This window comes from Vulpes vulpes, chromosome 7 (genome assembly GCF_048418805.1).
Source record: "Vulpes vulpes isolate BD-2025 chromosome 7, VulVul3, whole genome shotgun sequence".
Classification (NCBI taxonomy): domain Eukaryota; kingdom Metazoa; phylum Chordata; class Mammalia; order Carnivora; family Canidae; genus Vulpes; species Vulpes vulpes.
In genome coordinates, this window is record NC_132786.1 from 27,411,832 (window position 1) to 27,432,995 (window position 21,164).

Below are 21,164 nucleotides of genomic sequence, written 5' to 3' on the forward strand. Positions count from 1 at the left end.
TACTGATTTCATTTCCTTTGAATTTATTTCTAGAAGTAGAATTGCTAGATAAAATGGTAATTCTTTATTTTTTCCAAGAAAATAGACCAACCACCACCACCATATTTTAGTTTACTCTGATCTAAAGAGAAAGATGTCAAATGAAAACCTAGAACATGTACATACATGTACATACATGCACACCTTCCCAAACCCAGATAACCTAAAAGAAAAGATAACAAAATTCTGTTTGACAGATAAATTTATCTTCTCTTCTATAAGATGTTTCCATACCCTATTCCATGTCTTGCAGCCAACTGGGGCTTCAGAATAGCAGCTTTTCCCCGGCCAGCTTCTGAGCCTTGGTTTTTATTTTTTATGCTCTTTAACATGGGCACATTTTTCAGCATGTCAGACAAAACGAGAAAGCAGATCTTGCTGCCATGGATGTATACCTGCCCCAGCTGTGCCACTTGGCCTTCTCTATATGTGAGTGTGATGTTGGCCACACAGCAATTCATGTTGCCCTTTGCCTCAAAGAGTTTCCCATGATACACATTGCTGGTTTTATCTCACGTGCCACCACGTGACCCTCAGGCCTGCCTAGGACTTTAATCGGCACACGTATCAGGAAGAGAGTTCTCACTGGCTCCGCTTACTCTTCCTTTTGGGGGCGGAGGCAACTCTGGTAGCTGTGAAGGTGTGAGCCAAGTGAATCGTGGGTCTCTGCTCCTGGTAGTTCCTTTTTTAAGCTGAAAAAAAAATATTTTATTTTTTTATTCATGAGAGACACAGTGAGAGAGGCAGAGACATAAGCAGTGGGAGAAGCAGGCTCTCCCTCCAGGGAGCCTGATGTGGGACTGGATCCCAGGACCCTAGGATCACATGCTGGGCCTAAGGCAGATGTTCAACCTCTGAGCCACCCAGGTGCCCCCGTTGCCCATTTTTTAATTAGATTTTTTTATATTGAGTTTTAGGAGTTCCTTATATATTTTGAGTATTAATCCCTTATCAGACATGTGGTTGCAAATATTTTCTCTCATTCTGGGGTTACTTTTTCCTTTTGTTGTAGGCCTATCTCCTCTTTAACCAACACCAAAATCTGACCAGAAGGCCCAGTTCATCAGAATCCCATCGACACTAAACTTATAGAGACAAGAAGAAACCTATAAGAAAACTAGTTGATGACAAGGATGTTGAAATAAACATAGGGCTGTCCAGGTGGCATTCTGTGTTCCATACTCATCCCTCTGGTTCTCAGATACCTAATCTCTAGTCCTGGATGGTGATTCCTGTCAGAAAGACAAAACACTAAAAGCCCTGGAGTCAAATCAGATGAATCCTGCTCTAAGCCACGCTTATTAAGACAGGAAACTCCTATTTTAGTAAGTTTTTTAGTAACAAGGATGGCCTTGATTAACCAGAGAATTCGGTGAATCAGAATACACTGCCTGGGACCCTAGCACATGCTGTGCCAGTACTTGGGGCTCAGTAAACGAGTGTTTCTCCCCCAAGAATTACTGCCCAAACTGTGCTACAGAAAGATCTAAGCCAGGCAATGTTTTCCATTCTGCCTGCCTACCGTTTCCTCGGCGCTTTCCTTCACTGTTCTTACACAAAAAGAGATCTAGGGTGACAGCAAAGTGATGACTCATCTGACATCAGATTGAATCCTTTTTATTTGCCCTTGTGTGAGCCCCACTTTATGATATTGGGAACATCCGTGTTAGGTTTGTGAATGTTTTTATTTCACAGAAGACACACATGGACTGCAGTGGGACTCTAATGATTTAAAGGTCTGATACATGTGGCTGTCTGATAGGTCTTTGTTTTCCACAATCCTTTGACTATAAAAGGAATCAAAGTGTGTTTTAATCATGCTGACCAGCAAGGGCCAGGGATTCCTTCACTTTGGTCTGTGCCTCTGCTCGTGTATATTCATTCCTTGCTTGAAAGGTAGGTCTTATTTCTGTTTTTTCTCATATTCTCTTTTTGGCTACATGTGTTTACTTTTCTAGTTGTGTTCGACTGAGCACAGGTGAAATGCCCTATGTTGAATATGTAGAGGGTCTGCAGAGGGATTACTACGGTTATAACTGCTAATTAATCTATTTCTTACTGGGGAAGTTGAACATGTAACATGAGATTTAGGGGGTGGGGTGGAGAGGATGATGAAACACTGTAAACCATATTTTATTGTCCCACTAAAAAACTGGTAGTGATAATAATGATGCAGTTTTCTATCCATACCTTCTCTGGATATATTTAGCTGACTTACTTGTATTTGTATTGAATATATCTTTTTAAAGCTGTGATTTATTTGTTAGCTGATACTATTACTTACTCCATGAACCCTTCCATTTTGAAGGTAATCATCACTGTTTTGGGAAGCATGTCATATTACTGTGCTGGAATGGATCCTAAGAGTAAGATCACTCATTTTAAAAGTTAAGACTTGGAAACAGCTAGCTGCTATTCTGCTGAAGAAAACCACATTTCCACGTGCTTTTGGCTTTGCAGGGGTTTGCTCTTCAAGACTGATGGAGGCTTTACCTATGCTGTCTGGGGTGGGGGGCATGGATAATGGGGTAATGGAGAGAATTGTTTATTGTCTGTTTTATGTAGAAATATTGCTACCCTTATTGATTATGGTAACAAGAGTGCTATTTTATTTATTTATTTATTTATTTATTTATTTATTATTATTATTTTTTTTAAGAGTGCTATTTTACATTTAAAATTGTTCTTCCCTGCTGGAATCTCAGAGTGTCAGTGTTTCCAAGTCCATTTGTCAAATGACTATTTAGTGATACAACAGCTATCCTTTTGTTCATTTTTGCTGAATTTTCAGTCCCTTTAATTTTCTTTCTTTCAGAGGGATTTCTAACCCCTCTGGGAAATTTATAGAATAGTACTTCAGATGTCAAATTTGGCTTCTGTAAGGGATACAGAGGGGTATGAGTGAAATGAATTATGTCAAATTAAGGCAAGTAACCTCCTTTTGATGCATTCTTGGAAGAATACAGACATACACATTAAACTATCTAAAATTTAGTGACTAAAATGCTATTATTTAAGGACTAAATTTGAATTCTTTTGAAACTATTTGTTTGCCCTAAAAACTTTGCATTTACACAAATCTCCAGAATAATTGAACTCAAAGCTGATTTTAAAAAGGATTATGGCTTGTTAAGATATTAATACAATTACTAGTTATTTCAATTTGCTTGGGAAGCTTCCCTAGCTAAATACCTCACTGTTGTAGAAACAGGTAGTTGAATCAGTATTTTGACAAGAAAGGGCAGGACTTTTCCATAATAACCAGATCAGTAAGATTGTCATCCTCAGTGACATAAGCAAGAATTGGATTTCATGCTATCCCTTTATATTCGTGGTGTATTAGACTTTTACGAGTGCTCTTGCCAATATTATTTTATTTGCTATCACAATAGTTATGGGACATAGGCATTTTACCCTTTTTATCTTCAGGGCAAAGGTAACCAACTGAGGCCCCGAGAGGCAGATACAACGGGTACCAGGGGAAGTCTGTGTGGGTGGACAGAACGTAGGCCAGGAGTGCTCAGTTACTTGGACACCCCACTGCTCATGTCACTTGGTGATGGAAGCTGCCAGAACCTTCCCCACCCCTGTGAGCACTCTCTCTGCTTCTCTAACTCTTCCCTCTGTTTGGCCATGCAGGCTCTGCAGGCTGTGCATCTGAAGAGAGGCTCTTTCACAAACTATTTTCTCATTATAACCAGTTCATCAGGCCTGTAGAAAATGTTTCTGATCCCGTGACAGTGCATTTTGAAGTGGCCATCACACAGCTGGCTAATGTGGTAAGTGCCGTCAGTTCACATGTTCCTGGAGGAACCCTTACTCTGCAGAGAGCAGTGGGGGTTGCAGAGCAATTCTCAAACACTGTCCCAGTTGTTGCACATGGTAAATATAGAAATTTTGAAAATACGAACAAACGCACATCTACATGGGTGCTGGCCCTTTGAAGTCCTCCTGTTGGGAAGAAGACACTTTACCACTAATGTTAAAGTTACTTACATCAAGGCAGTGTCTCTCTGGAAGTGCTTCCAGAGCCAGTTTAGGAAACAAAGAGGCGAAGGGGAAGTTGAAGGGAGAATACAAAGGGAGCTAATTCCATTGCGCCAGTCACTATGTCTACACTTAGTGGCTGTCATCTGCATTTTATAGCAGGAGGGAAGCTCATTTAAGTGACCTTCCTTAGGTAGTACAACTATAACATGGTGGAACTGCGATCTTAATTGAGCCTGTCTGACTCCAAAGTTCATGTTCTTTTTACTCCATAGAAAAAGAATGGCTTTAAGTCTTCTACATTATGCAAGAAAGAAAAAGAAAATCACCTTCTTTCATATAGTTCCATCCAGTGTGAGAAAACAGGCGGGAATTTGGATTTCTTGCTATGTTCAAGGGCAAGGACTGCAGTTCTCTCCTTTGAATAACCTTCATGTCCTAATTGCTCAGAGAGGAGGTAGTGGGACCTGGTATTATAACATAGAGCAGGGTTCTGGGCTCCAAGGCATAGGAGGGAGCAGAGCTGGCCTGTGGACCAAATGCCAGGAATAGGTAGGCTCAGGAAGTATAGGGGGAGGCTAAAGCTAGAGCTCCTGAGACAACAGTGCACAGCAAAGGGAGCCCCTTTCATCAGTCCCAGCCTATGGATAAGGAAGGAGTTCTCTGTCCTCCTAGACTTTGCCCCTTAGGAAACAGTGGTGGCTTTCAGGGTTCACTGGGGAAAGATCTTAATTACAGATGTGAAGTCAGGGCCCATGATGTTTCTCCAGTCCATGCTTCCTAGTGGATGAGACTGACCCCTGGCCTGGTTCTCTGGCTTCTGGCCCAAATTGGAAGTATGTATATACCAGTATATACTGGTTAAAAAAAATAACACATTTTATTTTGCTTAGATGGGCCTACTCATTCCTTAAAAAATATTTATTTGGTACCTGTTCTGGTCCTTTCTACCCCCAAATAGTGTTGACTGGTTACTGGCTTCCTACCTGGCTGGAAGCTATAGTTTGCTGTGGTTGGATTGTTCTAATTTTCCCTATTCACTATTTCTATTTTCACTGTACAGCATCACTTCAAATCCTTGGTTGATATTTCTTTCCAGGACATTGTTCTGAGGATGGTGGGTGGGGATGGCAGCATACAGATTTTGACATTTGCATGTGGCTGCTATCAGAGATTTTTAAAAAATATGGCTTAAATAAAACAAGTTTATTTCTTTCTTATGTAATAGAAATGTAAAGGTTAACAGTTTAGGAGATTAATACCAGGTGGCTTCATGGTGTTAGTGATTGCTCCACTGTATTCAGTTGCTCAGGTTAGGCACTGCACAACATTCAGGGGATGCCAATCACATTGACCGTGATGCTTAAAGCATAAACCATACACTGGTGACAGTGAGCAAGGTTCCATCTTTCTATATCACCATGTGCTTTCTTCCCTCAGTGTTTCCAAAGTGGTCCAAGATAACTGCTGATTTTCGCTCATCATATTCACATCCTTGATGATAAGCAGGAGGAAGGGAGAAGGGCATGTAACAGACATCTGTGACTTCCTGAGGGGTTTTCCTAGAAGTCCTACTAACCCTACTAACATCCTCTGCTTCCTGGTTCACTGACAACCTCTAGCTGTAAGGGAGACTTGGGAAATGTAAGGAAGACTTGAATTTTTATTTACTGAAATAACTGTAGGTTCAGATGCAATTGTAAGAAATAATAGAAAGATCCTGGGCAGCCCTGGTTGCACAGCAGTTTAGCACCACCTGCAGCCCAGGTCCTGATCCTGGAGACCCAGGATCGAGTCCCATGTCAGGCTCCCTGCATGGAGCCTGCTTCTCCCTCTGCCTGTGTCTCTGCCTCTCTCTGTGTGTCTCTATGAATGAATAAATAAAATCTTTAAAAAAATAAAATAAAAATGAAAAATATGATTTATCTTGCTTAATATTCCACACATACTTGAAAAATATATGTATTCTGCTATTTTGATTCTATATATGTCAGTTGGGTCCTGTTGATTGACTGTATTCTTCAGATCTATATTTTTGCCAATTTTCTGTCTAGTATTCTATAGGTTGCTGAGAGAGGAAGTGTTGAAGTCTTCAGCTATAATTAGGGATTTATTCCTTCTTTCAGCTTTACCAATTTTTGTTTCATTGTTTGGTGTGTATACAATTAGGATCATATGCCTTCCTGGTGAATTTATCCTTCAAGCACTATGTAATGTCTTTCTTTGTCCATAGTAATCATTTTTATCTGAAGTCTACTTTGTCAGATATTAATGTAGCCATTCTTATTGGTGTATTATAAGCTACCTGGTCTCATTTGGGGCACCAGAAGCCCCTGTGGACCATATACATTGTTGTCATTGAGCCACGGTGAGCCCTGGGAATAGCTCTGTGATGCAGTACAACAAGGACACACAATCATCAACTTCCTTCTCAAAGTCTCTAGGCCTTTTGCTCCTCTGTATGGAAGTGTATTTGCTGCCATACAGAATGATACTGGCCACAAAGTTTTCTGGATAGATGATCTTTCAGTGTAAGAGTACTCCTGCTGTGCTCCCAACAGAGATCCAAGACAAAGCCCCTAGTGTTTTGATGGCCTCACATATCTGAAATAACAAACTTAAAGGTCTTGAAAGTGTAGTCCACCTGGCTTTTCTGATCTCAATCTCTGCTGCTCAGAGCCTAATCAGTTTGAAATTGTAACTCCAATCCTTTAATTCAGGCAGAGTGCCAACTAATTTATTTTCCCAAGAAAGAGATATAGGGCAATGGTCCCAGCAACGTGAATGGTATTGTGGATCTCTGGCCTCTTTCAGCTGGGCTATCTGATGATACTGCCCATGACCATCAGTGTGGTATGGAATTGGATGGAGAACAAGACTTGCCAGAAAAAGTCCTCATTCATAAGAAAGTTGGCTGACGCCCCTGAAGATGTCCACACCACATTGAGCTTTACTAGCCTATAGAAGTTTTGGTGGAAGATAGGGATATTGTCAGGATAATATTGCCAACAGATTTTAACTATTTGAACATGATGCACTAGTTCACAGTATACACTAGTTCTGTAAACACAGTATACTAGTATATAGAGGGAATGCAGTCTTTGGAAGATGCTTATGATATTTACCCCTGAGGCCTTTCTGGATTGCATAGTTAGTCCATTTTTGATTGACAGCCAATGGTTTATTGACATGGCCTCTACTAGATGGAATCCATAGGTCACAACATGACCTTCTCATGAGCAGAAGGCACCAGCCATGGACTGCTTGGCCAATGGATAAGTATAGCTCTCTACTCCTTTTTTTTTCTTTTCCTGGCTAATAGGAAACCATAAATGTTAACTCTTTTTGTTGACCTTTTAAAACACTGAAGCTTACCATTATTTGACACAAACCCATTCGAAGGAGGAAACTTGGCAGGGGGAGTAGAGAACAACAGAGCAGCTCAGTGAAAAAGAGCAGGTTAATGTCTGAGTCCTGGCTACAATTCTGTCAACCACAGTTGAATTCATTTGACATGAAAGGTGTCCATGTGTCTTGTAAAGCAAGGTTGGTAAGTTGTTGTTTTTTAAAAAGATTTTATTTATTTATTTTAGAAAGAGAGAAGGGAGAGAGAGAGCGTGCACAAGTGATGGGGAAGGGGAGAGGGAGAGGGAGAAGCAGACTCCCTGCTTAGCAGGGAGGTTGACAGGGTGGGGGAATGGGGGCCTCAATCCCAGGCTAGGACTCTGAGATCATGACCTGAGCTGAAGGCAGACACTTAACCGACTGAGCCACCTGGACACCCTGGTTGGTAAGTTTTGGGAACCCACTGCTGGCCACTGGGAATACCCAATACCTAATATCCAAGCAGTTGTGTTGTAAGTTTGCTGAAGGTTCTGGATATGTCTTCAGTAGTTTTCCCACTGAAGCCTGGTAGTTGCTTAGGAGCATATTATATTTGGTATATTGGCCTGAAATGTTTTATTCCAGATAGCTCCATGACTGTCTTCAGGCCATTTAGGAACTTGTTTAATCTATCTCCTCAGAGAAGCCTTCTTTGATCATTCTGTCTCAAACAGATGTGTGTGCTTGTGTGTGTGCATGTGCATGTGCATGTGTGTATGTATGCACAAACACACCCCTCTATCCCTCTTTATTTTTCTTCATAGGACTTATAACTGCCATACATTATATTATATATCTATTATTGAGTTTTTGTCTCCCCAATTAATAGTTTAGCAGTAAACAGGATGGAAAAATCCCCTACCTTCATGTGTCTAAATTCCCGGCATTTATAGAGCACACAGTACTCAATAAACATTTGAGTAATGAATGATTGAAGAAATCAGTATGGCTTGAATGAGAATTGGGATGTGGTGCACCAGAGTGGCAGGTCCCAGGTGGAAACCGCATGGTAAGCTGAGGCTCACGTTTCAAGGGGGCAATTGGGCTCAGCACTCAGAGCCTGGAGAGTGCTGAGCACAGCTGAGGAAGGGAGGTTTTCAAGGACCGGGATGAAGATGGTAAAAACAATGAACCAGGTTCTGATAGCTATCACCATCTGCAGTACTACCCCTCCCTTCTTCCCACAGCCCCTTCTCTTCCTCCTTTCATGGAATCAGAAACCTTATGAGCTATGGAGATCAGAAAGGCTTCACAGAAGACGTGAGACTTAAATCTGATTTGAAAGACAGTTTTTAAGCCACAGTTTCTTTCAAAGTGAACATGGTTGGAACGAGATGTGAAAATATATTTCTGGTTGCATTTTATAAGTTGACTTTTTAGGTTTTGTTTTCCTCCGTTAGTATGAATAACTCAGATTTGGCTCTCTTCCATTGTAATTCTTGTTCTAAGATCCACCTTTTTTAAGTACATTTAAGGCTAAAAATGTTATTTCTTTTTTCCAGGATGAAGTAAACCAGATCATGGAAACCAATCTGTGGCTACGTCACGTATGTGTCTGCATTATGTGTCCTTCCCTTGTGCCAGGCTAACAATATCTACTGGATAAATTCCACTAACATTCCCTCTTTCCATCTCTAGCTTATGATGGAGCATAAAATACTATCTATCTGTTTCCAAAGCCTAAAGTTCAGCTCTGTAACAGCTTCTTGATGTGCTGAAACACAGCACAGGTGCTGCAACGTAGTGATAAAGTTCTCTGGGACATAGAGACCTGTCCCTTCTGGTTTCTGCCTCAGGTCTCCTATTTATATCTGTAACTTGAGCCCCAGAGTCAGATGCTTGCCGGCTCTTTGATCCTGCTGCACCAGGGGGAAGTCAGGAACTGACTATGAGAGCTTGTGGGTTAGATTCTCACCAGCTGGTTTTATCAGTTATACTATTTCATTTTTCCTTCTTGTCTTAATCTTTTATGCAGACTTTGTAACAAATTCATCATGGTACACTTGAACTATTTTTTTAATATTAGAAATGGGTTGCTACTCCAGTGTGAATATAGTCTGTGGAACACAGAAGTTGAATTTATAAACTTAGGCAGCTAATAATCAGTAGCTAATTATTTAAGTCATATTTGCCAAAATCAGCTCAGCTACCTAGCACCCTATCCTTTTTTTAATAATAAATTTATTTTTTATTGGTGTTCAATTTGCCAACATACAGAATAAAACCCAGTGCTCATCCCGTCAAGTGCCCCCCTCAGTGCCCGCCAACCAGTCACCCCCCCACCCCCCGCCCTCCTCCTATTCCATCACCCCTAGTTTGTTTCCCAGAGTTAGGAGACTTCCATGTTCTGTCTCCCTTTCTGATATTTCCTACCCATTTCTTCTCCCTTCCCCTCTATTCCCTTTCACTATTATTTATATTCCCCAAATGAATGAGACCATATAATGTTTGTCCTTCTCCGATTGACTTACTTCACTCAGCATAATACCCTCCAGTTCCATCCACGTCGAAGCAAATGGTGGGTATTTGTCATTTCTAATGGCTGAGTAATATTCCATTATATACCTAAACCACATCTTCTTTATCCATTCATCTTTCGATGGACACCGAGGCTCCTTCCACAGTTTGGCTATTGAGGAGATTGCTGCCAGAAACACCGGGGTGCAGGTGTCCCGGCATTTCATTACATCTGTATCTTTGGGGTAAATCCCCAGCAGTGCAATTGCTGGGTTGTAGGGCAGATCTACTTTTAACTCTTTGAGGAACCTCCACACAGTTTTCCCACCAACAGTGCAAGAGGGTTCCCTTTTCTCCGCATCCTCTCCAACAGTTTTGGTTTCCTGCCTTGTTAATTTTCCCCATTCTCACTGGTGTGAGGTGGTATCTCATTGTGGTTTTGATTTGTATTTCCCTGATGGCAAGTGATGCAGAGTATTTTCTCATGTGCTTGTTGGCCATGTCTATGTCTTCCTCTGTGAGATTCCTGTTCATATCTTTTGCCCATTTCATGATTGGATTGTTTGTTTCTTTCCTAGCACCCAATCCTCCATGGATTTAATCTCCCAACCTTTTTTTAAAGTTTCTTTTTTCTTAAGATTTTATTTCTTTATTCATGAGAGGCCCACAGAGAGAGGCAGAGACACAGGCAGAGGGAGAAGCAGGCTCCCTGTGGGGACTCCGATGAGGGACTCAGTCCTGGGATCCTGGGATCATGCCATGAGCCAAAGGCAGATGCTCAACTGCTGAGCCACCCAGGCATCCCTAATCTCCTAGCTTTTGATAGAAACCAATGTATTCTTTGTTTTTTTTAACTAGGCTCCATGCCCAGTGTGGGGCTTGAACTCATGACCCTGAGATCGAGAGTCACATGCTCTACCAACTGAGCCAGCTAGGTGCCCCTCCAATGTACTCTTTAAATAAGAACTTACTTTTTCCAAAAAACCCTGCTAAACCAACATGGAATTAATATTGGAATAAAGTCACTAAAATTTTTTATTCAACCGACTTTTGCCTTTAGATCTGGAATGACTATAAATTGCGTTGGAACCCAATGGAATATGATGGCATTGAGACTCTTCGTGTTCCTGCGGATAGAATCTGGAAGCCTGACATTGTCCTCTACAACAAGTATGGGCTTCTGGCAACAGTAATCTCTTTCTAAAGTTGCCTTCAGTACATGCCTACCCACAGCAAAAGGGGTGTTACTAATGGTGTCTGGTTTACTTTGCAGTGCTGTTGGTGACTTTCAAGTGGAAGGCAAGACAAAAGCTCTTCTTAAATATGATGGCATGATAATCTGGACTCCACCGGCTATTTTCAAGAGTTCCTGTCCTATGGATATCACTTTTTTCCCTTTTGATCATCAAAATTGTTCCCTGAAATTTGGTTCTTGGAGCTATGACAAAGCTGAAATTGATCTTCTAATCATTGGATCTAAAGTAGACATGAATGATTTTTGGGAAAACAGTGAATGGGAAATTGTTGATGCTTCTGGCTACAAACATGATATAAAATACAACTGTTGTGAGGAGATATACACAGATATAACCTATTCTTTTTACATTAGAAGACTGCCAATGTTTTATACCATTAATCTCATCGTCCCTTGTCTCTTTATTTCATTTCTAACTGTGCTGGTCTTTTACCTTCCTTCTGATTGTGGTGAAAAGGTGACACTTTGTATTTCAGTCCTGCTTTCTCTGACTGTGTTTTTGCTGGTAATCACAGAAACCATCCCATCCACATCTCTTGTGATCCCACTGGTGGGTGAGTACCTACTGTTCACCATGATTTTTGTCACCCTGTCCATTGCGGTGACTGTATTTGTGTTGAACATACATTATCGCACCCCAGCAACACACACTATGCCCAAGTGGGTGAAGACGGTTTTCCTCCAGCTGTTACCCCAGATCCTGATGATGAGGAGGCCTCTGGACAAGATGAGGAAGACGAGTTCTGATAAAAACTCCAAAGGCATTTCCAGTAGGCCCACCAAAGTCAACTTTGATAATTACAGAGAGACAAAACTTCCTAAAGAATGCTGCCACTGTCATAAATCAAGTGAGCTTGCCACCAGCAAAAGAAGATTAAGTCATCAGTCTTTACAATGGATGACTGAAAATTCAGAGCACTGGCCTGATGTCGAAGATGTAATTAATAGTGTTCAATTCATAGCAGAAAACATGAAGAACCAAAATGAAACAAAGGAGGTAGGTACATGGCTCCTCCAGCCTGTCCACCTAGAGTGGGCTTAGAGGCACTTGTAGGCCAGGTCAGATCTTCAGTGTGACTTCTGTTTACAAGAGGAACAGGGAGCATTACTGACACTCAGTTATTAAGCAGTTATGGGTGAAGTGGCCTAGGGGTTGGTTAGGAAAAACCATAGTTTCAGAACAAAACTCCACCTCTTGAAATGTTAACTCCAGTGAAATCTGGTTAAAATAAACATTCAGGACAACCTTGGTTAATGAAACTCTTTCTTAAGAACAGTGGCAGAGGGAAGGGTGAATGGGAAGATCTGTCTCCAGGGCAGGAGAACCAACTGCACAGCAGCCTGCAGCCTGAGAGTGCTGGGAGAGGGGAGTGAGTCTTCTGCAATTCCAATCCCACTTATTCTACTGGAGAGGGATCTAGGTGTAGATTGAAGGAGCCTCAAGGATATTTTTAGCATCAACATATTCTGCTTTTGTTGCCCAGAGTCTAATGATAGCAGCATGGACCTCCCCCATTCTCCAAAGAGAGAGCTCAAGAAAATCATGCCAGTTTTCCATAGCATAAGGATGACTAGCTTCGGGCGTCTGAAAATTTGTGCCAGGTGTCAGGGTTCGACCTCATACTGCAGTTGTTGGCATTCATATCTCCTAGTGAAAGGATGTCTTGAGACCTGAAGTCCGCTCTGTTGGTGCAGGGGAGGATACTGTGACTGTGAGTCACAAGGCAGGGGGTGGGGGGATGCATCATGGTGACACCTTCATAAAATCAAGGGGTTATTGTTGTCTTAAACATCATCTGGTAGGGCCCTCAAAACACAACCTGAGACTAAGTGTCAGGCATAAATTGGAGGCATAAGAATTTGGAGGTTAGAAACTGGAAGGACATGAGAAAAGCAATGAATTCTCCATAGCTAGCATGACTTTGAGGGCTAGAGAGCTGATTCCTGATAAGAGGGCCCTCCATCATTTCTCCCATCCTGCACCCCTGTCTCAAACCCATTTCCCAGACTTGCCGAGAGGTCAGAATATCCAGTGGTGCCAATGGCAAAAATTGAGCTATCCGAGTGTTTTTCTTGGGAATGCTTTTTTCAGGAAAAGTCCTTTGTGCTCTGGGTGATCCTGTTAACTCTGTAGCCATCTGCACGAGGCACTAGAGGGGCATGTGCATCCACTCTCTTCAGACAAAAGTTCTGTGAACTATATAGGAAACACGAGTTAACCACGATAAAATTATGTTTGATTTAAAAATTGCCAGGGAAGTCTTCTTTGAAAAGAAAGCAGCTTATTTATGAGACAAAACACATCCCCTATGGTTTCCTTTTTTTTTTTTTTTTAATTGTTTTGACTTTTTGTTTGCCTTTCAGGTTGAAGATGACTGGAAGTACGTAGCCATGGTGGTAGACAGAGTATTTCTTTGGGTGTTTATATTTGTCTGTGTGTTTGGAACTGCAGGGCTATTTCTACAGCCACTGCTGGGGAACACAGGAAAGTCCTAAGGATGTATTTTCCTTTTACCTTTTGAAACTTACAGATGCTATATTTGTTCTATGCTCCCTGCTGTAAGGAAAGCGACATAGTTTTCCATCCAAGTCCCCCATCTACTGAAGCTGATGGCTAGATGGAAAAAAAAAGAGGACTTTGTTACAGATTAGGAGGCTGAATGCCCTCCTTTGTAGCACAGAGGAGTACTCTAAGATGTTTTATAACACTGGAGCCCAAAGCTGGCAGCATCCACAGGCTTCTCTTCTCTGTACATGTTCAACTTCCAGGGACACGAGTGATCCATAATACAGTGACCCATGTAAGCAACACCAAACCACGCTAAAATGGGGTGCTCTTGTACCTCCAGTTTATTGCTTACCATCCAGACATGAAACACTGGAGCTCGTACCTTGCTGGCATCTGCAGCGCTTGGGAATTATTATACGCCTGCCTTCTTATGCATGCCTCTGGGATGTACTCATGCACGTCAACATTATTTGATATATTAATTAGCAAAAAATAATAGCGGGTCATCAGGGTCTCTCTCAGCAGGCTGCATCTAATTAGCACTCATCTGGCAAGAAACTTGTGTGGTAACCCAGCACTGTACTAGGCATTGCAAGGGCAACAGAAATAGGTTCTGTCCCCAAGTGCTTGCAGCTTTTGAGGAAAAGTCATAAACACAAAGATCTCCAGGACCAGGTATCGCGTGGGGAATGTGTAACTACAGCAGCCAGAGTAGGAGAGCACGATGTAGTGTTGCCACATAAATGTGTGGCAGCCTCTGCTGCGGGTCAAAGAGGTGGCTGCTCTGGTCAGCTGTTTCCACTGGTCCATTGTAGCCGAGACTGCAAATAAAGTTATTTCTTCTTTAAGAAATTGTGATCTGGTACCTTGTGGAGCAAAACCTTTTCTGAGAAGGAACACTTTGGGAATTCTGTTTCATTCTACTCTATCTTTATCTTCATATTTGTTGTATAAATATTATTGTAACAATAAAAATGTCTTTCAAAGCAGAAAAAAATAAATCTACCTAACAAAGGAACTAATTTCATTTTTGTCTTTTCCCATCTCGTCCTTGCCTAATCACACATGTAATGAATGCGCACTTCAATTATACCTTTCAATTTTGTATTTTGCTGTTTTCTCAAAACATGTCAGCAGTATTTCTCCATGATGTTACATAGTCTTGAATGTGGGGTGTCCCCATCCATGGAGGCCGGTGAAAGACTTCACCCGAGTCAGAACAAAGGAGATAAAAGTTTACTGAATACACAGAAAGGGACCAGTGGGCAGGACAGTGAGAGAGAGACTATCTGCCATGAGGTGGTGGCGAGGGGCTATAGGTACAGGGTGGAATGAAGGAGGTACGGGAATGTATAGAATTTTCCCTTTTCTGGTAACTGTGCCTGCATGTAAGTAGACCATTGGTCAGCTAGGGCCTATGGCTATTTCCAGGTGGGTGACTTCACCAGCCTGTTTGGGCTCAGCTGTGGATCACCGTGGTCGAATTTCCATTGCTCAAGTCCACTGCCTACTAGCTGCCTCTCTATTGAAGTACATTTTTATGATTGCATAATCTCCGTTGTGTTGATGCACCAGACTTCTATTACCTCATGCTCATTCTTCCTTGTCTATCTCATCCAGGAGCCTCATGCACTCTGTGGTACACCAGGCAGAGGTTGTGAACTTGAAGCTCTCTGTTTAAAGTATTTTTACTGCCTCTCATATTTGTGATCATATCTATATTTTATCTTTCTTACAATGGTTTGGTTTACTTGATACATTTTTTCACTGTTAAGCCAATTGATTTGATTTAATATTATTGTTTAAAGAGTTGTATTTATTTTTTTAAAGGTTTTATTTATTTGAGAGAGAGAATACCAGCAGGGGCAGGGACAGAGGGGACAAACAGACTCCCTGCTGAGGACAGTCCTGATGTTTGCTTGATCCCAGGACCCTGAGATCATGACTTGAACTGAAGCCAGACACTTAATTGACTGGGCCACCCAGGCACCCCTAAAAAGTTTTAATAGTGGAAAATGCACATAACAGAATTTACTGTCTGCACTATCTTAAGTATACAGTTCAGTGGTATTCACCACCATCCATCCATAGAACTCTTTCATCTTGTAAAATTGAAACTCTGTACCTATTAATAGCAATTCCTCATCCCATCCCTACTCCTCCCTCTGCCCCTGGCCACCACCATTCACTTTGTCTCTACAAATTTGACTACTTTAGGTACCTTAGAGGAGTGGAATCATAGAGTATTTGTCTATTTGTAACTGGCTTGTCTCACTTAGTCTTCAAGGTTCATCCATGTTGTGGCATGTGTCACAATTTTTTTGCTTTTTAAAAAAATAATTAATTATTTTATTTGAAGTACAGATGACATAAGAATTTATTTGCTTTTTGAGGCTGAATAATATTCCATTGTACGTACTTACAATTTTTGTTTATCCATTCTTCCATCAACGGACATTTGAGTTTCTTCTACCTTTTGGTTATCATGAATAGGCATGTACAAACATCTCTGAGTTTCAATTCTTTGGAGTATATGCCCTAGAAGTAGAATTGTTGGGTTATATCGTAGTTCTATTTTTAATTTTTTGAAGAACTACCATGCTGTTTTTCCATAGTAGCTGCACCATTTTACAACCTCACCAACAGTGCACAAAGGCTGCATTTTCTCCACATCCTTGCCAACATTTGCTATTTTCTGCTTTTTCCCCCCTTATAGTAGCCATCTATCCTAATGGGTGTGAGGTGATATCTCCTTGTAGTTTTGATTTGCACTTCCCTAATCACTGGCATCTTTCATGTGCTTATTGTCCATTTGTATTTCTTCTTTTCTTTCCTCTCCCTCCTCTTCTCCCTCCTCTTCCTCCTCCTCCTCCCCTTCTTCTTCTTCTTATTTTTTTGCGAAGTTTTTATTTATTTATTCATGAGAGACACAGAGAGAGACAGAGACAAAGACAGAGGGAGAAGCAGGCTCCACGGGGGGAGCCGGATGTGGGACTTGATTCCAAGACCCTGATCATGACCTGAGCTGAAGGCAGATGCTCAACCACTGAGCCACCCAGGTATCCCTTTTTTCTTCTCTGCTTTCTTTGCATATTTTCCTTGGAGAAATGTATATTCAAGTCCTCTGCCCTTTTAAAAATCAGGTTATTTGTTTTTTATTGTTGCTGTTGGGTTGCAGTTCTTTATATATTCTAGATATTAACCCCTTATTAGATATAAAAACAAGACTTGTAAGAAATGCAGAGCAGGAAGATGGGAAGAAAGTGCTCCCAGCCATGAGCAGGGAAACCCCAATCCTGACTTCTTTACACATTCTTTTATACATGAATAGACCTCAGACTTCCTCCCCCAACTTTCCAGAATTGGCTCAGTGATCCTCAGAGAGAAGATCTTGCACTCACAAGTAAGCAAACAAGCAATATGCATTTAAAAGAAATGAGATAAGCATGTGAATAAAAGGGAAGTCACAGCATTTGTTCATTTGTTTGGAAGAAGAAGGGGAAAGCAAGGATTGAAATCTTAAAGAGTTGCGAACACAGTAACTCGTTAAAAAATTCTTTGTTAATTGACATTTTTAACTTTTAGAATTGACCTGAAATTATCTAGGTTATGATTTCATTATCAATATCTGTGTGTGTGTGTGTGTGTGTATGTGCACGTGCATAGGAGAGTCTGTGTACCTGAACTGCAAGATCAGTGACTTTTAGGGATGGAATGGAGCTCATGGATTATTTAACCCAACTCTTTTTTTTTTTTTTTTAATCTCAAGAGGTAGAGTGGCTTGCCCATGATCACACAGCTAACAGATTCCACATCTCCCGACTCTTTACTCATTTCCCTGACCCCAGTACATTCGGTTGCTCTTGTGAGAGGGCAATCAACTGAGAATGGCCCATCTTCTCCCCTTAACACCCCCCCAGTAACCTCATACGTAGAGAGGGCCTCTCACTGGCAGTAATCAGGAGGAAGACATGTAATGTAAGTGAAATGTAAATCAGGTTAGAGAGATGAATCTCCATGTATTATCTTATTTGAGGAAGATTGTATTAGTGACAAAGTTTATTTTATGGCAACAGGGGATACAAGTATGAACTTGGGTGCTTGAACTTCTGATTTTTTAAAATAAATTTATTTTTTATTGGTGTTCAATTTACCCAGTAAATAACACCCAGTGCTCATCCTGTCAAGTGCCCCACCCCAGTGCCCGTCACCCATTCACCCCCACCCCCCCCCCCGCCCTCCTCCCCTTCCACCACCCCTAGTTCGTTTCCCAGAGTTAGGAATCTTTATGTTCTGTCTCCCTTTCTGATATTTCCCACACATTTCTTCTCCCTTCCCTTATATTCCCTTTCACTATTATTTATATTCCCCAAATGAATGAGAACATATAATGTTTGTCCTTCTCCGATTGACTTACTTCACTCAGCATAATACCCTCCAGTTCCATCCACATAGAAGCAAATGGTGGGTATTTGTCGTTTCTAATGGCTGAGGAATATTCCATTGTATACATAAACCACATCTTCTTTATCCATTCATCTTTCGATGGACACCAAGGCTCCTTCCACAGTTTGGCTATTGTGGACATTGCTGCTAGAAACATTGGGGTGCAGGTGTCCCGGCGTTTCATTGCATCTGTATCTTTGGGGTAAATCCCCAACAGTGCAATTGCTGGGTCGTAGGGCAGGTCTATTTTTAACTCTTTGAGGAACCTCCAAAGAGTTTTCCAGAGTGGCTGCACCAGTTCACATTCCCACCAACATTGTAAGAGGGTTCCCTTTTCTCCGCATCCTCTCTAACATTTGTGGTTTCCTGCCTTGTTAATGTTCCCCATTCTCACTGGTGTGAGGTGGTATCTCATTGTGGTTTTGGTTTGTATTTCCCTGATGGCAAGTGATGCAGAGCATTTTCTCATGTGCATGTTGGCCATGTCTATGTCTTCCTCTGTGAGATTTCTCTTCATGTCTTTTGCCCATTACATGATTGGATTGTTTGTTTCTTTGGTGTTGAGTTTAATAAGTTCTTTATAGATCTTGGAAACTAGCCCTTTATCTGATATGTCATTTGCAAATATCTACTCCCATTCTGTAGGTTGTCTTTGAGTTTTGTTGACTGTATCCTTTGCTGTGCAAAAGCTTCTTATCTTGATGAAGTCCCCATAGTTCATTTTTGCTTTTGATTCTTTTGCCTTCGTGGATGTATCTTGCAAGAACTTACTGTGGCTGAGTTCAAAAAGGGTGTTGCCTGTGTTCTCCTCTAGGATTTTGATGGAAGCTTGTCTTACATTTAGATCTTTCATCCATTTTGAGTTTATCTTTGTGTATGGTGAAAGAGAGTGGTCCAGTTTCATTCTTCTGCATGTGGATGTCCAATTTTCCTAGCACCATTTATTGAAGAGGCTGTCTTTCTTCTAATGGATAGTCTTTCCTCCTTTATTGAATATTAGTTGACCATAAAGTTGAGGGTCCACTTCTGGGTTCTCTATTCTGTTCCATTGATCTATGTGTCTGTTTTTGTGCCAGTACCACACTGTCTTGATGATCACAGCTTTGTAGTACAACCTGAAATCTGGCATTGTGATGCCCCCAGATATGGTTTTCTTTTTTAAAATTCCCCTGGCTATTAGGGTCCTTTCTGATTCCACACAAATCTTAAAATAATTTGTTCTAACTCTCTGAAGAAAGTCCATGGTATTTTGATAGGGATTGCATTAAACATATAAATTGCCCTGGGTAACATTGACATTTTCACAATATTAATTCTGCCAATCCATGAGCATGGGATATTTTTCCATCTCTTTGTGTCTTCCTCAATTTCTTTCAGAAGTGTTCTATAGTTTTTAGGGTATAGATCCTTTACCTCTTTGGTTAGGTTTATTCCTAGTTATGTTATGCTTTTGGGTGCAATTGTAAATGGGATTGACTCCTTAATTTCTCTTTCTTCAGTATCATTGTTAGTGTATAGAAATGCCACTGATTTCTGGGCATTGATTTTGTATCCTGCCACGCTACCAAATTGCTGTATGAGTTCTAGCAATCTTGGGGTGGAGGCTTTTGGGTTTTCTATGTAGAGTATCATGTCATCGGCGAAGAGGGAGAGTTTGACTTCTTCTTTGCCAATTTGAATGCCTTTAATGTCTTTTTGTTGTCTGATTGCTGAGGCTAGGACTTCCAGTACTATGTTGAATAGCAGTGGGGAGAGTGGACATCCCTGTCTTGTTCCTGATCTTAGGGGAAAGGCTCCCAGTGCTTCCCCAGTGAGAATGATATTTGCTGTGGGCTTTTCGTAGATGGCTTTTAAGATGTTGAGGAATGTTCCCTCAGGCTGTAGATGTCCTGTCTAAAATGAGTCTCTTGTAGACAGCAAATAGATGGGTCCTGCTTTTTTTTTTTTTTTTTTAATTTTTCTTTATTATAGTCACACAGAGAGAGAGAGGGAGGCAGAGACACAGGCAGAGGGAGAAGCAGGCTCCATGCACCGGGAGCCCGATGTGGGATTCCATCCCGGGTCTCCAGGATCACGCCCTGGGCCAAAGGCAAGCGCCAAACCACTGCGCCACCCAGGGATCCCGGGTCTTGCTTTTTTATCCAGTCTGAAACCCTGCGCCTTTGAATGGGGTCATTAAGCCCGTTCACGTTCAGAGTTACTATTGAGAGATATGAGTTTAGTGTCATCATGATATCTCTTCAGTCCTTGTTTTTGTGGATTGTTCCACTGAACTTCTTCTTAAAGGGGAATTTTAAGAGTCCCCCTTAAAATTTCTTGCAGAGCTGGTTTGGAGGTCACATATTCTTTCAGTTCTTGCCTGTCTTGGAAGCTCTTTATCTCTCCTTCCATTTTGAATGAGAGCCTTGCTGGATAAAGTATTCTTGGTTGCATGTTCTTCTCCTTTAGGACCCTGAATATATCCTGCCAGCCCTTTCTGGCCTGCCAGGTTTCTGTGGAGAGGTCTGCTGTTACCCTAATACTCCTCCCCATAAAAGTCAGGGATTTCTTGTCTCTTGTTGCTTTAAGGATCTTCTCTTTATCTTTGGAATTTGCAAGCTTAACTATTAGATGTCGAGGTGTTGAACGGTTTTTATTGATTTTAGGGGGGGATCTCTCTATTTCCTGGATCTGAATGCCTGTTTCCCTTCCCAGAGTAGGAAAGCTTTCAGCTATGATTTGTTCAAATACATATTCTGGCCCTCTGTCCCTTTCGGCGCCCTCGGGAACCCCAATTAAACATAGGTTTTTCTTCCTCAGGCTGTCGTTTATTTCCCTTAATCTATCTTCATGGTCTTTTAATTGTTTGTCTCTTTTTTCCTCAGTTTCCCTCTTTGCCATCAACTTGTCTTCTATGTCACTCACTCGTTCTTCCACCTCGCTAACCCTTGTTGTTGGGACTTCTAGTTTGGATTGCATCTCATTCAATTGATTTTTAATTTCTGCCTGATTGGATCTAAATTCTGCAGTCATTAAGTCTCTTGAGTCCTTTATGCTTTTTTCTAGAGCCACCAGTAGCTGTATAACAGTGCTTCTGAATTGGCTTTC

The 21,164-nt window shown here is 41.3% G+C and overlaps 1 protein-coding gene, 1 non-coding gene and 1 pseudogene across 3 annotated transcripts; 1 reads left to right on the plus strand and 2 right to left on the minus strand.

The window, feature by feature from the left end:
• Nucleotides 1-242: 242 nt before the first annotated feature.
• Nucleotides 243-1,634, minus strand: LOC112916320 (small nuclear ribonucleoprotein Sm D3 pseudogene; annotated as a pseudogene).
• CHRNA6 (cholinergic receptor nicotinic alpha 6 subunit) lies at nucleotides 1,463-14,645 on the plus strand. Of its 2 annotated transcripts, XM_025993683.2 has the most exons (7): nucleotides 1,597-1,935; nucleotides 2,348-2,405; nucleotides 3,679-3,818; nucleotides 8,913-8,957; nucleotides 10,928-11,037; nucleotides 11,141-12,119; nucleotides 13,487-14,645. In XM_025993683.2, the coding sequence occupies exons 2-7, from the start codon at nucleotides 2,372-2,374 to the stop codon at nucleotides 13,616-13,618; spliced, it is 1,440 nt and encodes a 479-aa protein (XP_025849468.1). In that variant the 5' UTR covers nucleotides 1,597-1,935; nucleotides 2,348-2,371; the 3' UTR covers nucleotides 13,619-14,645. The 2 variants fall into 2 exon arrangements, with proteins under 2 accessions (XP_025849467.1, XP_025849468.1); XM_025993682.2 differs by lacking the exon at nucleotides 2,348-2,405 and having other exon boundaries at nucleotides 1,463-1,935.
• Nucleotides 10,732-10,804, minus strand: TRNAE-CUC (transfer RNA glutamic acid (anticodon CUC)). The gene has a single exon. It is a non-coding gene; the product is annotated as a tRNA-Glu (tRNA).
• Nucleotides 14,646-21,164: the final 6,519 nt, after the last annotated feature.

What these genes read in the sequence shown, in the direction of transcription:
- CHRNA6 (XM_025993682.2), top strand. Translation starts at nt 1,857, where the DNA reads ATGCTGACCAGCAAGGGCCAGGGATTCCTTCACTTTGGTCTGTGCCTC. An exon ending in CCAATCTGTGGCTACGTCAC is followed by an intron (nt 8,958 to 10,927) that starts GTATGTGTCTGC and finishes TTTTGCCTTTAG; the next exon opens with ATCTGGAATGACTATAAATT. An exon ending in ACCAAAATGAAACAAAGGAG is followed by an intron (nt 12,120 to 13,486) that starts GTAGGTACATGG and finishes TTTGCCTTTCAG; the next exon opens with GTTGAAGATGACTGGAAGTA.